The sequence below is a fragment of the Corvus hawaiiensis genome, chromosome 14, assembly GCF_020740725.1.
Source record: "Corvus hawaiiensis isolate bCorHaw1 chromosome 14, bCorHaw1.pri.cur, whole genome shotgun sequence".
Lineage (NCBI taxonomy): Eukaryota > Metazoa > Chordata > Aves > Passeriformes > Corvidae > Corvus > Corvus hawaiiensis.
Genome location: NC_063226.1, coordinates 12040977 through 12058442, shown reverse-complemented (window position 1 = coordinate 12058442; position 17466 = coordinate 12040977). Strand labels below are relative to the sequence as shown.

The window sequence follows — 17466 nt, the reverse complement described above, 5'->3', positions numbered from 1 at the left end:
TGAGTTTGAGCTTATGTTACTGAAGTCCAACTATCACATAAATTTTATTGTTAAGACTGCCACAATCAATAAAGAAATTACTCATGATAAATAATATGCAGTGGATATTTGTTAGAGGTTGAATCCTACAAGTACTGAATATAATAACTTGTGGGATTAAAGAGGAATCAGACATCTGACCCCAACTACTAAACCTTTTTCTGAGGACACCTGAAGGATTTGTTAAACATGAGAGGAACAGAGCTTCATTCTGCTCCCTCCAGAGCTACAAAGAGATAGGCTTTGGGAACTGCCGAAAAATTCTCTGTTTAGGGAGAACAGTGCCAAAATCAAGCTTCTGTCAGTTGGCTAGGCAAGAGGAGAATATCACTCTGTGAAAACGCAAGAGTACATTGCTTGTAACAACCTTTTATCACATCCAGGTGGCTGGAGCGTATGAGCTTTGTTGGACAAACCTCTTCCTGTACATGAACACGAGGTGTTTGTATCAACTCCTTAGAGATGGAATTTGATCCTTTGGTCTCCCCAAGGATTCCATGCAAGGGCAGAAACCCCTTGGGCAGCCTTTGTGGTTGTCCCATCGCTTCCTGCACCTGCAGGTGCATCAGTCCCTCTGTGGCTGTGTGACAATAACAATAAACCACCAGCTCAGTCCACTGAGATTGTGTAAAAGGACATCACACCACCACATGCCTGTGACAGGTTATTATATGGCAGGGATGAAGGGCAAGGATGAAGTACAGGGAGGGTGAAGTAACCAGATGCAAACAGAGAAAGAATAATCGGTCTTCTGGTATTAATGATGATATTTCTGGTGCAAAGCAGGATATTTTCCATTCTGCCAAATGATATAAACTATACCGTTCTTTTAATCCCACACCGGTTGCTATTTTTCTTGTGTTATTAAACAGAAAAGGATTTGCTTGTTATGATTGCTACCATTAGATTTCATTTCAAGCTTCACTAAATTGGCATAAAGGAAGCAAGTTAATCAGTCTTCCCGTTATGTCTGCAGAACATCCACTTGGTTCAGAGCCCCATTTCCTATGTGTAAGCAAGAGATCCAGATATTCAGGATTCTTCACTCAGAACAAGGGAGTGTTGGAACATACCAATGTTTGTCCATAAGTCCGGAAGTAAATATTCCAGCAGATACAAAAGGTGCCATTCCACTGCATGAACTACCTGAAAAGACCAATCATTTTCTCCTCTTCCAATTAATTAAAGCTTAATTCAACGTCTGCTTCCTAATAGTCAAATCCTTCTAATATAATTGCTCCTAACTCCTTGTAAGATCGCTTTTTAAGAACAGGACTTTGCACTAAAGCAGTGAAGCCTAAGGAAATACAAAAGCCCCAGAGAAGGACTCTCCCTAGCCCCATTCTTTGTGGTGGAGCTGAGAAAGACTCATTGCTTTCAGAATTCGTGGTTTCGTCAGTGCAGCTTTTACTGACATTTCCCACAGCCTACAGCAAGTCAGTTATTAAATATCAAGTTTATTTCTTTAAATATTTTTTTTTAATAATTAAGCCCAAAGGATAAATATAAATTTAAGTGTTTTGAAATTACATGAATTTTGAGAGTCACATGCAACCAGGTTTAGATAAATGGCTGTGCTGGTATGTAACATGCATGGTGAGTGGCTTCTAGGTGTGGTTATTAAGCACAAAAAGAAATGCAAAGAAGCCGTGAACTCATCTGACCACAAAAGCCCTCATGTGTGGGACTCTCATTTGTTTGATGCCCCGGTTTCCATGGTGGCCCTGACATGGCTGTTTTGGTTTTGGTCACAAAACCAAACTTTCGATGGGAAAGTACAGGATTGCAAGCACACAACTGAGAGAAATTAACTGCCCTTTGATAACAAATTGCATTATTTCCACTTCCTCAAGACTGCATTACTACTTTTCTATCAACACCATCTATCCAAAATATCAGGTCAATGTGTTTTACTGTCTTCTTCAGACTTCATTTTCTTCCTCCATGCATGGGGATGTCTCTTAGAGCCTGATCATTCAAAATCCTCAGTTCTCCCACAGCATCAGAAACTGGAATATGTCATTCCAGAAGGCCCTTCCTTGCAGAGTGCATAGGTCCTGTTTCTTCAGGCCATTTTCCTTGCTGTCTTCCAGCCTCAATGTCTTCTTCCGCATTTCCCCTTTCTCTGCCAAGCCACCCTTTCTGACTTGTTTTGTTTGGGTGTGGGGTTTCTGGGATTTCTCCCCCCTAATCAACAGTGTCCAGGGTGCAATCCAACATCCATCACATTTTATACCTCCTTTCAGACCCAAATCCACCAAGTTTTTTGTCCACCCGTCTTCTCCCTGCTTCACACCGCAGGCTCTTTTCTCCCTCATTTGCACCAAGCTCCTGTGTTCTCCCACCGTTTTCTGCCCCACTTTCTGCCTTTCAGCACCAGCAAAAAGCGCATTACAGCTCCGGGTGCTGGTGTCAATCTCCTCCCCGCCGCAGAGGCCGTGCCTGGAGGGGTTTCTGCCCAGTCCCCGGAGAACCCGGGACCGTCCCTGGTGGGAGGATGGACGGACAGCACCGACAGCCATATCAGGGGAGGTGCACTGAGAGCAAACTAACCCATTGCTCCCCCTTTGTATTTATTGCAAACACGGGCAATATCTTTATTCTTTATTTTTTTTCTCAGTGAAAGTCTCTATATTAAACTTCTCTGGATGCGCATCTCTTCTAAGCTATACCTTCCCAGACTAGAGCAGCCCCGGTGCAAACCGCTAACACTGCCGAGGGCCAGAACAAGCCGCCGCTAGGCTGCACCTGCAGAGGCCACCGCGGCACAGCCCCGGTTCGGCGGCCGCAGCTATCGCCGCGGCCGGTGCTGCCGCCGGACGGGGACTGGGACGAGAGCAGACCAAACCCGCCCGCCCGAGGCGCCGCGCGACGAGCGGCCCGTCCGCGATCCATGGAATCGAGCGGCGGCGCTGAGCGGCGATTGGCGGCGCGCGGGCGGCCCCGCCCTGCCCCTCACATGACCGCTGGCGAGGTTTTTGTCGCGCCCGCTCGCCGTCCTCCGGTGTCCCCACCGCCGGCAGCGGCAGCCGCACCACCGCCATGGGCCCAAGCCGCTCCGCCGCTTCCTCGTGCCGCCGCTTCCTCCTGCCGCTGCTGCTGCTCGGCGTCTCCGGTGAGCGGGGCAGCGCCGGGGCCCGGGGGATGGGAGTGGGTGTCGGATGTCCCCGCGGGCTCGTGCCGCTCTCCCCACCTCGCCCCGTCCCGCACGTGACGCGGCGCGCGGGCACCGCGGGTCCCGGGGGGGTCCCGGGGCGGCCTCGGCCCCGCGGCGTCTTCAGGGGACGGCCCCGGGGCGGAGGCGCCGCTGCTGCCGCCACCCCGCGCTGCCACCCACGGGAGGGGAGGGGACAGCGGCGGGGCCGCGGGCCCGCGACGCGCGGGCCCGGCGGACGGAGCAGCGCCGTGCCGGGGAGGCCGGGAACCTCGGGGTGCTTCAGCCGAGGGCCGTGGCCCGGCAGTCGAGACCGCGGGCCCACCCGCGCGGCCCGGCCAGGCCGTTCTGTCAGCGCTCCTCGGCGTGGGGCCGCGGGCACGGCAACGGCTGTGCCGGGATTCACCGCCTTAAGAGTACAACAGCTGGGAAAAGTTTTCTTAATACGCAAAGGGAATTTAACACCAGTGTCTTTCGAGCTTGGAATCGTGGAAACAATGAAGGCACGCCGATCCCATCTCTTAGGGGTCAGCTTAAGTCGTAATCACTGATACAACACATAAAATCATGGACCCATGGTCTACAAGCAGCACATTGTTCAAGTGCTGTGTTCATGCCCTTTGGTTTACACAGTGTGTCACCAGAAAGCTGATGCTTATTTCAGAGAGTCAGAATTCCAGGTTGGAAGGGACCTTAAAGATTAGCTGGTCCAGCCTTTCTTGGCAAAAGCACAGTCTAGACAAGATGGCCCAGCACCCTTTCCAGCCAATTCTTAAAAGTGTCCAGTGTTGGGCAGTCAACGCTTTGAGGTTATTAGTCTATGTCAGGTAAACAGACTATAAAACATTCTCTCAATCTTTGCCAGCTCTGATAATTTCATGGCATGCTTCCTATTTTTGATACTTTTTAGAAATCTAGCTATTCTTTCAGTGTCTGGTAAATTGAATATGGTCCTGACATAATTTACTGCTTTGTGATGAGCTGTCCTCTTAAGTTGTTCTAGAAAATGAAGGAAAAACAATATCTTAATAGCTAATAATCATATCTTACAGGTTTTTTCCAGTCCTATGCAGTGGAAGTAGATATAAAGGATGCCTCTAATGCTACTTGCCTGTATGCAGATTGGATGATGAGGTTCTTGATAACATATGAATCAAACAATGGTGATTATGTACGTATTTGGGGGTAACTCTTGCTGACAACTGGATTTTGACTTGGATAAAAGTTTAAGCTCTTTTACCTAGGGTGTTTGATTTCTTACTTTTTTTTACTAAATCAGTTGAGAAGAATATTCATATATAGTCCTTATAAAATAAAGAATAAGTTCCCAGTCATACAAATGACTGAAAGTACCCTGTTGCTCTTACTTAAATGCCATACACAAAACTCACCAAGTCTAACCAGTATCAGTGTAGATATGTTCTTAGCCCAAGCAGTAAATGTAATTGCAGCTCAACATGATCAAGATTTACAGCCAAGTTAGAGCTGTACTTTTGTACTTGAATCTGATATGGCTCCTTTCTCAGGCATGTGCCAGGGAGCCTTTATCATAATTTTCTAGAATAACCTAAAATAATCTCAACTTATCTTGTGCAAGGTTTCAGCTGACTCCAGCAAGTCTATAATGTTATGGGGAAGAACTGCATGTGAATGCATTTAAAATTACCCTTTTCTTCTAGAAAACCACAACCCTGAATTTGTCATCAAGTGTGACACACAATGGAAGCGTCTGTGGCAATGACACACAAGCTGCACTTGTGGCAGTGCAGTTTGGAGAAGGTCATTCTTGGAGCATTAACATCACAAAAAACAATGAAACTTACCAGGGAGACTTCATCACACTGACCTACAACACCAATGACACAGCTGTATTTCCTGATGCTAAAAGAAAAGGTAACATTCAGTGCAGAATCTGACTTGCAAAGCAGTCTCAGCCAGAAGTGTCAGACCTCATGTACCTGACCCCGCTTGGTTTTTTCGAAGTTAGGAGGAATATAGGAGTTAGTAATGAATGTAGAGAGTTCTGTACCACGTGCTGCCAACTGCTGTTTCTTATACCTGCTGGCTGGGTAACAGTGCAGGCCAAATGGCTTCACTGGATGTGTAATTCTTGTAAGTGGAAGAGGACGGGAAGGATAAACAGCTTTGATCAGTGCTGGTAGACAGCAGGCACATGGAAGATTAATTTTAGTGTGCGCTGCTTGGCGCACTACCTTGCCAAGCAATACAGTGTTAGGCTGTCTGTGTACTAATGCCTACTAATAATAGAATTTTTTTCTCCTTAAAAACTTAAGTAAAAGGGTTCACCTTTCTAATAGGTTGTCTAGTTCTGCAAGTTTGGTTACTCCTGCATTACCCAGCACTTTCGGTTAGGACACATAGGGAAAACATTCAAGAGAGCTTAGGATTGTTAATTATGTCTTTGTCTTAGGGAATTATATAAAACATAACACTACCTCTAAGTTCTTGTGCTTCATAAGGCATTAAAACGTGTGCTTATTTGTAGGACCAGTTACTGTTCTTGTGAAGGATCCTTTGCATCCAGTTCAACTGAACACTGTCTTTGTGTGTCATAATTCCTACTTTATTGAAGCAGAAAATATAACGCAGATTTTCTGGAATGTTACTATGCAGGCTTTTGTTCAGAATGGCACAGTCAGTAAAAAAGGTGAGCATTTCTGTTTGTGAAAGAGCTTTTTTGTATTGCACCTTGGTGCAGGGAGCAAAGTCCCATAATAAAAAATCCACCAATTCTAAGATGTGTTGTGTTTAATAATATTCATGTAAATATCCTCTAGTACTTCTTCCCTTGTTCCTGGAAAAAAAGATTAGGAGAACAGATTTAGTAGTGTGCTGTAATGTTGATTGTTTGTGTGCCAAGGTGGGAGTCTACTCAAGTGTGTATTCCAGTAATTGGGGTATTAAGAATAAGCACTTCAGAACTACTGTTGCTGAGTAGATCATTTGAGTTTGACAGGTTTTAGCTGACTGCCTTCCACTTCCAGTGGTGGCCTCTGCTGTTGGCATTTGAATAGTCCATAGCCTGTTGTCTCATCTCATAGCTCAGAAAAGAGATGAGTGCATCATCCTGCTGCATACAGCATATTAGGGTCACTTGCTTGGTCTACAGCAAATACATGTCACACTTCTACAACAACTTAATTATCTTTGTGTGTTTTGCCTCCGTGTGTCAGAGGCAAGTTGTACTGAGTGTGGATTTAAATGTGAGCATTACACAATTTCTGAGAATAATGGAAGCTGTACTTTGTTTGGAATACTGTGCCAGAGTGCCAAGTTTGGTACTTCTGTCTTGGTGATTAGCAGACTCCTAGTGAGCCTATATTTCAGCAAAGGAATTGGTATCTGTATTGAACTGACCTCTGATTAATAAGACTTCAATAAACTTTTAGCAATGAAACGGTGATTAAATTGTCTTTTCAGAGTCTAGATGTCCTGCTGATACACCTACTTCTGCACCTACTGTTCCACCTACTATTGCCAACGTAACTACTGCATTTACCACTACTTTGGCTCCTGCTCCAACAACTGCTCCCAAACCCGTGGAGAATCCAGACACAGGAAACTATTCTCTTAAAAGTGGAAATAAAACTTGTTTCCTGGCTACTGTGGGGCTGCAACTGAATGTTTCCCAAGACAAGGTGCTTCTTTTTTCTTTTGAAGAGCAAAAGTTGCTGTAGTTATTTGGTGTGAAATCTGAATGCAGAGTATTTGCTTTGTACACTGCTAGCTGTCCAGAACTGCTTCTAAGTACCGTATGTAGCACCTCTCTGACATCAGAATAGTTTTGTCGCATAATACCTGTCTTCAAAAAAATCTTACGTGGATTCAACAGAATTTGTTATGGGGAATACTTCTAACATGATTAAAAGTCTGGAACTTTCTTGGCTGTTCCCTGCAGATACTGTCTTTCCCCTCAGAGGGTAGCCTGTTGTGTTAGGGAAGAGTAAGACTTCTCAAGCAATTTGTTTGCTTCAATATTGCCAGTATGTAAATATAACTCAAACAGCCTTGGTTCCATAGCAGCCAAGCTCAGCTCTTCCTGCTGTCATGTTTATGACAAGCTCTCTAACCCAAGACTGTTCCTGACTGAGACAATGTATTCCAAAGGCAGCGGAATGTCTTTGATGTGCTTTGTCTGTATTTCAGCCTCTCCTGATCAACATCAATCCAAAGACAACTGTCGCAGATGGTGCCTGTGGTAACACAACAGCTACTCTGAAACTGAATGATGGAAATAGCACACTGATTGGTTTCACATTTGCTGTTGTAAGTAACTTCTTTTATTTTAAACTAAGTCTTTATTTAACAGCATTGCATGGTGATCACTCATAGTAAAATCCTCCTGTTGCTTGCTGGTGGTAGGTTGTTCCCATATGGGAGGTGGAAATGGCCAGCTGAGTGCCTCAAGACTAATGGAGAACTGGGTTAAAGTTGTAGAAAATGTAAGACTGGTAAATGTGTTGGCTTTTGTAAAGCATGTGTCCTTAAAGTTACAAATGCAGAATTGCGCACTGACACTCGGTTCTTGTTTCTTGAACAGAAAAATACAAGTGCAAGTGTACAAAAGTTTTATCTGAGAGAGGTGAATGTTACGCTGCTTAGCCGTCTGAATGGTTCTGGTAAGAAACAGTATCTGCCTTAAACAAGTGTAATATTTTACTCGATGTCTGCGTCAAATACATCTGACTTTTTTTTCAGTGTTGTTCATGCTTACTGGTAGCTCCTACTGTATGTCTAGAAGTTGGTATGAACAAAAATAATGAGCAGAAATGGCTGTAAGAGTTACTTTAAACAGCAGTGTGGGACTACTCCATGATTCCTGAAACTTCTGCTGATGGAGTCTCTGTAAATTAAGAGGGCTTCTTTAAAACTATTTTCAGTAATGTAATTTTTTGCGGTGTGAAATACGATTGTACCAACTTTGAAGCTTTTTTCCTAAACTAGCTGTTGTCTTGGTTGGAAGATACAGCAGCATCTTCAATCAAACACTTGTACTTAACTCTTACTGGGAAAAGAGATCAGTCCATCAGAAACTAAAGCATACTTTTTTCCCAACAAACATATGTTTTCTTTTTTTTAATTGCTTGTCATAGCTACAGCAATTAAAGAGCACTAAAGCTAAAACACTTGCAGCTCTGCAACACTGAGATGAGTGGAGGTACAAGGAAAGCCTGATGTCATGTATGTATGCAAGAGAGGTTATTGCAAAGTACTCTAATAACTTCAGTCTCTGATTTCTGGTTAAGCAGATCAATCCCACTTTGTACTCCTTTGTTTTTCAGACTAGTCAGTGTTGAAGTGTTGGCCCCTCTAGATTCAGCTTCTCAGTCTTACTGTATTAGGAACTGTCTTGCATTTTAAGTGAACATGCAAATTCCCTTTCTTCTTTCCCCCTCTTTGTTTAGTCATTTCAAGTGCAGATAACAGCAATTTCAGCAAGTGGGATGCTTTCCTTGGTAGCTCTTACATGTGCCGAAAAGAGCAAACTCTTCAGATTAATGAAGATGTTCAAGTACATACTTTTAATCTATGGATTCAGCCATTCCTTGTGGAGGCAAATAAGTTTGCTACAGGTAAGAGTTATGTTTTTGTTTTTAATGCTTACAAAATTCTTACTTGCTAAAAAGCACCAGCATTAGGTACAAGCACTTTATCTCAGAAGCTCTTGTTCCAATTTTTAAAAATATGTTTATATATACATGGAATGAAGAGAAGCTCTGAGACTGACATTCAAGTTCAAGCAAAGATTTGTTCTCACTTAAAAAATGTCTACTAAGTGTGTGGTTCTCCTTCACAAAACTTGAATGAACTAGAGATGCTGAAGGGGGACTTAAGTATTGCCATGCAGAATAGGTTAGAAGTTACCTGACAACATCTTGACATACAGCTTTTTGTAGCTCAGATATGTAAGAAAATTGGACAGAACTTTTGCAGAAGTGAACTTTGGGAATACTGTTAGGTGTTTTGTTTCTTTTTACCTGTCAGCCTGAGGAATAGGAGTGTTGAGAAAGAATGAACTGTCAGAGCTTCCTTCAGAGGCAGTCTTGAATATCCAGAACTAAAAAGAGATTCTAAAATGTTTGTTTGCTGCATTATCTTGATCTTGTCTGGAGAAAACTGAAATGTTTTAAATTACCTCTTAATATTTAGTGCAAACTGGTCATTGTGCTTAATGATAATACTTGCAGCACAGTCTTAGTGGACTAGACTGATGTGTAGATGCATAGATTGAAGAGTTCTGCTTTTAGACAGAAGTAAGATAACTCTCCAGATGTGTGTAGGGTAAACAGGCTCAAAAGATTTAGGGACCCATTTCACTCTGTAGTTAAAGTTGCAGCTAGCTTTCTTTTAATTATAGTTATTTTATCTGTGTAACATGTCTTCATTCTGCTTAGATTCTTGACACCAAATCTAGGTCAGTTTTTATCCTTAATGAGTGAAGGCACCAACCAGACTTGCCTTTTAGTATGAAACAGATAAGCCTGGTTCTTGAATGTAGAAGAATGGCTGTTCCCTTGCCTAGTGCAGATCTTGTGCAAAGGCAAACTCGAACACCCTTAGCTTGCTATAGGTTATCAAACACACCACATGATTAAAGTGCTTAAATATGCTAAATGTATCGATGAGACCTCTGCAGTTCTTTCTCTCTTCGTTTGAATAATACTTGATTTTTTTTAACACCTTCATATTAAGGAAAACAGATTTTTATACCACGCTTGGCAAGTATTCTGTCTTTATTTATTCCTTATTGCAACCTTTTTCTCATCTACAGCCCAGGAGTGTTCGCTGGATGATGACAGCATTCTAATCCCAATTGTAGTTGGTGCTGCACTTGCTGTCTTGATTGCCATTATAGTGGTTGCTTACATAATTGGCAGAAGAAAAAGCTATGCTGGATATCAAACTTTGTAAATCTAAGTGTGATTCCTGTTCTGATTTCACTCTAAAAAAAGCAAGTGCAAGTTCTGAAGTCCAAAAAAGACCCAAAACTTAGGAGTAATTACTAGCCACAGCTAATTGGAGTTGAGAAACAAAGGGAGAATGTTTATCTCAGATGAAGCAGAACTACACTTTTGTTTTCCTGCCCTAAGAAGACGATGTGGGTTTCATAGCTGTTTCGAAGATGTCAAATACTGGATGAATTGCTAGACTAAGGATTTTATCTTGCAAAAAATCCTAAAGCGTTTGGGATATTTCTGCCTTTTACAAATAGTAGCCTGAAACAGAAACACATTCTGAACTGATGTGCATTGGGCATCTCCCAGAACAACACAGAATTTGTACTTGCTTCTCTCCTCTGCGTTTCTTAGTTGTTGTTGTAATTGTGGGTTAAACTGGAGCATTAGTCACTCTGTTGACTTGTATAGTATTTAACAAGGATTGTCTAATGCCCAATAGCAGCTTCGTTTTCCATAGGATTGAACTTCAGGCTGGTGATTGTGATCTCTTGAAGTGGCAGCAGTAACTTACTTGCCTTTGTTAGGATCTGAGTAATTTACTCCTGCCTTGGTGTAATTTCAGGAATCATTCCTATACCATGACTGTACAAACAAAAGTAACTTGCCAAATGGTGAATATATGGGAAGACTTCAGTGCCATTTCCAGATGGTTTCAAAAAAAACCTGTTAGGCACTGAATTCTTTATTCTTTATTATACCTTGGCAATCATCTAAAATACCTAAGGCAGACTTCTGCTAAAATTAATGCAAGCTTTTTTTGCTGGCATCTATTTAAAGGGAATAACCTTTCTAAATATTCCAGAACTTTAAAGTGCACTTAACTTCATGCCATACTCTGCACAGAACTGGTCTGTCTTGTTGCTTTGAATGACCATTGTTTAAAGATGCTTTCTTTTAATGAGCCAGTATCTGTTGTTGCAGCTTGAGCTGTTTTTAAATCTTCATCTTGAATAGTTCTCTGCCAGTCAAAATTCACATTATAATTGCCCGCCATTGGCACTCTGAATGTTTAATGTACTTTGTGTTGGATTGTTTGCAGTGTAGCATTTATTAATGTTAAGAATGCAAAAGCCAAACAAGTCTGAGATAGACCCACAACACCTGTTTTTTCTTGCTGTATGGAAAGAATAACTAGGTTAAAAAAGTGCAGTGCAACTGGACTGTTCTTAAACTGCAGCTCTGTAGAGACTAACCCTTGATGCACAACTTTTCTCTGGGCTCCTTGTGCTGTAATACATATTCTTACTGCATGGAAAAAAAGAAGTCTTTTAGATAAGTGTGGCTTTTTTGCATATGTCATAACATGAGCTGCCTAAACTGGTTATTTAATGAACATAACATTGTTTCCCCCTTTAGAATGAGTTTAGCCTGCATCAAAGCTGCTCTAGTGTTTTATTAGCGTTCTCTAGGGTTATAGAGATGTCTGTGGCATGTTTGTATACAAATCATAAAATACACTTCTTTCAATAATGGTTTGGGTTTGGTTTTTTTTTTTTTTTAAAGACAGTTTACTCTTGACACTAGTGAAGGAAGCACGTATGGGTGGATAATGCTTACTATGGCTTGTAGTCTACAGCTTGAATTTTGCATCAGTTACTGAAATGCATTTTAATGAAAGTGGGGAACTGCTATAAGTTTAATCATGAAACAAGCTTCAAGACTTACCATTTTAATTTTAAAAATGGATCGTTCATATTAATATATCCTCAAATGCAGAAGTTCATATAGATTTTTTTTTTAGCTTTTTTTTTTTTTGTGAGTGATGTTCAGTGGCACCAGTTAAACATGCATTTCTGTTAAAGAATAATCATCACACTATTCTTCTGACCTTGCAAATTTTTGAATGGTGCACAGTTTCCAAGTGACAATATAGAAGACTCATGCAAACTGCTTTCTAAAATCAACACTAGAAATACCATTGCAAAAACCTGTAAGTATATTGGCTCTGAGTTTTAAGTACTCCTACACTGATGTGCAGGTAACTGGTTCAAAAAACATCAGTTTCACCTGACTTCTGTTGTTATAAAACCACTAGTTTTCCTGTATGTATTGCTCCATAGGGAACTGTCAATCTGTTCAACCTGTGCTCTAAAAAATAAAGATTGTTCTATTTCTTAAGGAAACTTGTTCACATTTTTTAACTGATTTGAAAACAGGTGTCTTGTATTGTCTTTTTTTGAAGAAAATAAACTCAATGAGTAAGGTGAACTCTAATCAGCCTATATCTGAGATTCTGTTACATAGCTGGTTTTGTTCTGGTCTGTGGAAACAGCATTTAACATGTGGATGTATTTAACACCTGTGGATGTGGAATATTAATGTGTATAACCTATTATAGAGTGTGGTTGGTTTAGTGCCTTATACACAGTTTACTAACTATTGTATTATAAAATATCAAGATTTCTGATATTTTAGGTTAAAGATGTCATGCTGTAGTCCTCAAAAGAAGCATTTCTAGCCAGTGAATGATGGGATTTGGGTTTTGGAAGGGGCATTTTGTTTGTTCATTTGTTCCTTGTTTTGGTTTTTTGTTTGGCTGGTTTTTAATTTTTTTAAATTTACTACAGTGTTCTCTATTCATTGTTAATAAAACACAAACTTTGGGGCTATTGGTTGAATTTAATGATTGAAATTAAAAGGGAAGGCAGCTTTTATACTGGGGCTAAAAAAGTTTTGGGCCAAAATTTCTGACTCTTTTCAATGGAGACACATTCAGCCACGTCAGTTGAAAAAGCTGTTCCTGCTGGCCCGAATGCAGAGTCTGTGTGTTGGGCTGTAGTTACCAACTCTGCACTTGAAGACATCTCTCTGAAGCTTCTAACCACTGTACAGTAGCCATACCTGGATAGATGTGTGCCAGCAATGATGGAATGTTCCTGGTATGAAACCTTAACCCCTTTTTCACCCTGGGAATTCCCTGTAACAGTGCCATAGTGTGATGTGTACTGCAGCCATCTCCTTCCTTTGAAGAAGAGAGGGAATTTCTGTCACTGCCTGCTGGGCACCCTTCATCCTTAGCAAATCCATTCATGTTTAGTGTTAGTGTTTAGTGACCCATTACCCAGCATCTAGCAAATTGTCTGTGTTGGTATTTAGTGAACAAAGATGACTAAACATCAAATGCATGTCTCTCTTTAAGATGTTTAAATATTTTCTCAGAATATTTTGAAATAGCTGTATAAGGTGCATAATTCTTTTCCTCTTGGTGTTTTGGGGGTTTTTTTCCCTTCCAGGTGTTGCTCTACTTCGCAGTAGGTGCCTTCAGATAATCTGAGTTCAGTATTTTCAGCTGTTGAGCCTCCACGTGTTGTTCTTGCCCTTAGTCAAAGGCTCTGTATAGTATTTCGGGAAGGGGGCTATGGCAAGTGTATGCTGGACTGTGATATGCTAAAGCAAGACAATACATTTCCATAAGTAATGCTGATTCGATGAAAAACAGCAGCCAGCTTTTGAGGAAGCATCGACTCTGTGTGTCATGCTCTGTCCTAATTAAAAACTCAAAATAGTTTTATGAGGAGTGCTGCTTTATGAAACACATGTAAGTCAGGCACTGTTCCAGTGCTGGAGAACCCAGGCACGGCCTCCTGCCTTACCAAACCTCTCCTGGCACAGGCAGGTGGAGCTCTGCTCTCCTTACAAACAGGTTGTGATGCCAAGCCCTGCCCCCGATTTTGAAACCAGTTCCCAGCATGGGTTGCAAATCACCAATGAGTGCTTTCGCCAGCAAGGAGCTCCCCACGTGTTTTAAAACCTGTATATTAAAAACCACTGTAGCATTATAGCTATCTGTTCTATTTTTCCCTCTGATGTGGATTTCAGAGAGGTCTATGTAGTTCTCTTTCCCCTTTTGTATGGAAAATAAATTTACCCACCCCAAGAGAGTCTTTTCAGTGTTTTCCAGGCCATGCAGTGACTGCAGCACGTTTATCTTGGCTGTCTCTTGTAGCTCGTAGTAAGTTTCTGCTTTGTTACTTGGATTGTCCCTTATGTATTCATGTCTAGAGCCCAGAGGAGTGGTGGCAACTCGAGGGTTGGGAAGACCCCTGGGTGAGGCAGTAATACATCAGTATGGGGTTTTTGTTGCTTTGCTGCTAAATCTGAGGTGTGATCAGCTAATGCACACTCAGACTGCCAGTTTGTCCTCACATCTCTCTAATCTATCTTCTGCTTGCTAGAGGAAGCTGAAATTAAATGTACAAATCGTAAGTATATTACCAGTATAAAGGATGTGTGTAGTAAATGTGTTCAAAGAAATCAATCCTTCCATCAATTCTTTACTCAATACTGATTTTACTTTACATATATTATTGTATCTAATACAATGTAATTTCTCAAAAATTTGCTCCTTGCTTGCTTTGGTTTCTAATGCTTGATTTCCCTTACTAATTTATTCTCCCTTGCTTTTTTTTTCCTTCTTTCTGCAGCTGAAGAATGCATTGCTGATTCTGACCTGAACTTTCTTATTCCCATCGCAGTGGGTGTGGCACTTGGATTCCTTATCATTCTTGTCTTTATATCTTACATCATTGGAAGAAGAAAAAGTCGTACTGGCTATCAGTCTGTATAATCTCTTAATTCCATCTCTCTTGCCCACCTTCCCTGTTCTTTTCCCTTTCCCAGTCTCCCTGATCTGCTCCTTTAAAAAAAAAAAGAAAAACTAATTCATGGTTTCTTTATTTTAAAAAATTAAATTCACTTCATGACAGAATAACATGCCATGAGTCTGAAGATGAGTTGCAGAAGCTACTGTATGACTTTAGAGAAAGTAGGTGTTCTGAGGACCATTGATGTGTGTCCCTGTGGGAAATGTGATTATTTTTAGTAAAGAAGACATCTACAAAGCTTTCTGTCATTTAATCTTTTTATACAAGAAGATTTCTAGATGCCTACAGCTTGTCTTGGTTAATGCTAAAGCTAAAACTATAATTAAAAGTGTGAATGCTGTGTCAAAAGGACTGTACATGCAGTGGGAAAATGAATACCCAGCTCTCAACAGACTTTTACTGGCAACTTGGCATATGGCTGTTCTTGTGAATCAGCCTGAATTTCCTGCTTCTGAATGTAAAGTAGTACCTGATCTCACTAATACCCTGACATAATGTGAGAAGAACATCTGATTAATTAATTTGTTTAATATCACATGGAGAAGCTGACTGCTAATATAAGTTGAGTAGCTTTGCACTAGCATGGTGTCTAATTTGCCAAGATAAGGCTCAGGTCTGGAGAACTTTGGCTACTCAGAAAAGGCAACAGCCTGCTGAAGGAAATGTCTCCTATGCTATTTCGTTGAACTGCATTTTTCCTTTTGTTCTGAGCTCAATTGTGAAATGAGGGTGGGAGGCTGGAATTTCACTGGCTGCAGTTTCTCTCAGCTTTGATTCTGAACATAAAAGAAGCTACACAGTGTTGGTCCATGTGAGGCTCGAAAGTATTTTGAGAGCACTCAGACTGACTGAGAACACGGATTGCTCAGCAATTCCTGCAGTTCCTTTGGACAGCTTTCATAGGTTAACGGGATCACTGAAAAGCTGTGATCTCTGAATGCAAGTGGAAATGTAAAACCTTTTGGGTTTGATAGAATTAATCTGCTTTTAACTTCCTCATTATTGCTGTCTCAGTGTAAGAGCACACAATTTCTAGCATGAAGAATGCTGATCATAAAGCAGAAATTAATATATGTATACTGAAGAAAGTGACTTCCAAAGGAATGAGAGCATCTTCCCTGTTTGAAGATGCCTTTATTATTAATGCCATACCTTTGCAATTCTGTATTCCATATCTAAACTGTACCAAAATCGAAGTTAGGAATTTGTGGTTGTGTTCTGCTTCATTCCCATCAGGTTCCTGTTGATGGAGTGAAAGAAGCCTCTGGCTCTTGAAACCTTTTTGGTCCATCTTTGGCAAAAGCCTTTTGCAGCCAATAAACCCTGATTTCCAGCTCAAGAGCTGTCAGGTCTGCAGAGAGCTTCCTGAGGGCACACAAAGTTCTGTCCTCTGCAGCAAGTGTTTACTAAAGCTGCTTCAATATTTAATCTCTTTGTGCATTGACCCTGTATCCATGTTGTGGGAAAAGCCCCTTCAGTAATTCACATACACAAAGGTAACAGTCAACACTGATGTTTAAGCAACTCACAATAGCTGTGTATTCAGGGAAGGGAGTTTTCCAAAGCGTTAGTTTTGATGTTTGAGAAATACCTGTACATTCAATTCTTCTTGTCCTCACAGTGACCAAAGATACACTCTACGTGATTCTGACAAAAGTGATTCCGCAGTACAAATGGGCTCTTGGACCAAGTTGTCTTTTTTTTTTAGGAATGTAGTTAAATGCTGCTGAGTTGGACTGTGTGCTTCAGGTTTGGATGTCTTGGTCTCTTGTATTGTACCTTTGCTCTCGCAATACTTGATTTCCCTGCCAGTGTTAAATGGAATTATTTCAGGTGGCATTTTATGAGTACACCCCCTTATCAGTGTGGTGCTTCTCTGCTGCCAGCAGGTGGATCACAGCTATGTTTTCATGCTGAGATTGCAGACAAGTATTTAATATCACTTTTGCTAGGCTATCTTAGTAAAATGTGGTCATTTCCTAGATGCAAACACATACACATATATGTATATTGTAAATACATAGAAAGTACTATTTTGAGCTTCAACAGAAGTCAAAAATTGATCCAGCACTTTAAGGTTGTTGCAGCATGAAGAGTGGTGTGTACAATTTTCCAGATCTTGAAGTAACTGTACAAATATGCTGAAAACAAAATATATGTATGGAAAACAAAGTTAATTATTGTGTTTATAAAGCTTTGTTTCACTGTAAGTAGACATTAATGCCGTTTCTGAGAGCTTTTCTAAAGTGTTTGTCAATGTGCTTGGATCTGGATGTTTGTGGGGAAACAGAAGCTTTTGGTTCTAAGCTATTCACGCATATACATCCAAATCAGTTGATTTTTGTGTTGATTTGGTCAAAGCATGGGTCCAGTATCTGCTAAAGGACCTCCTCTTCCAACAGAATCCTTCCAACAGACAGATAGGGAATAGATATTAAATAAAGTTTTATCTTGTTGCTAATGTGAAGGCTGTTAATTTGATGGCATGAAACACGAGTTTGGTTTCCTTTCAAGACCCCACAAATATAAATGCTTTAAAAGAGCTAAAGCAATTGGCAGACAGAGAAATGCTTGTGGGTTTAACTTACTTCCGATGTCAAAAGAAGAGCCACTCCCCCAGCAGCATCCTCCTTGGCAGAAGCCAGTTTGTGTTGGTCAGAAGATGCACTTGCAGATAAATTGTGCAGGC

General features: G+C 41.1%; 1 protein-coding gene across 1 annotated transcript; it reads left to right on the top strand.

Annotated features, from left to right (window-relative positions):
• Nucleotides 1–2928: 2928 nt before the first annotated feature.
• Nucleotides 2929–17238, top strand: LAMP2 (lysosomal associated membrane protein 2). Its single transcript, XM_048318531.1, is given in 10 exon segments — nt 2929–3047; nt 3050–3154; nt 4246–4364; nt 4873–5086; nt 5700–5861; nt 6635–6852; nt 7361–7480; nt 7755–7833; nt 8620–8787; nt 14598–17238. Coding segments are annotated over 10 exon segments (1443 nt in total). The 5' UTR covers nt 2929–2932; the 3' UTR covers nt 14741–17238.
• Nucleotides 17239–17466: the final 228 nt, after the last annotated feature.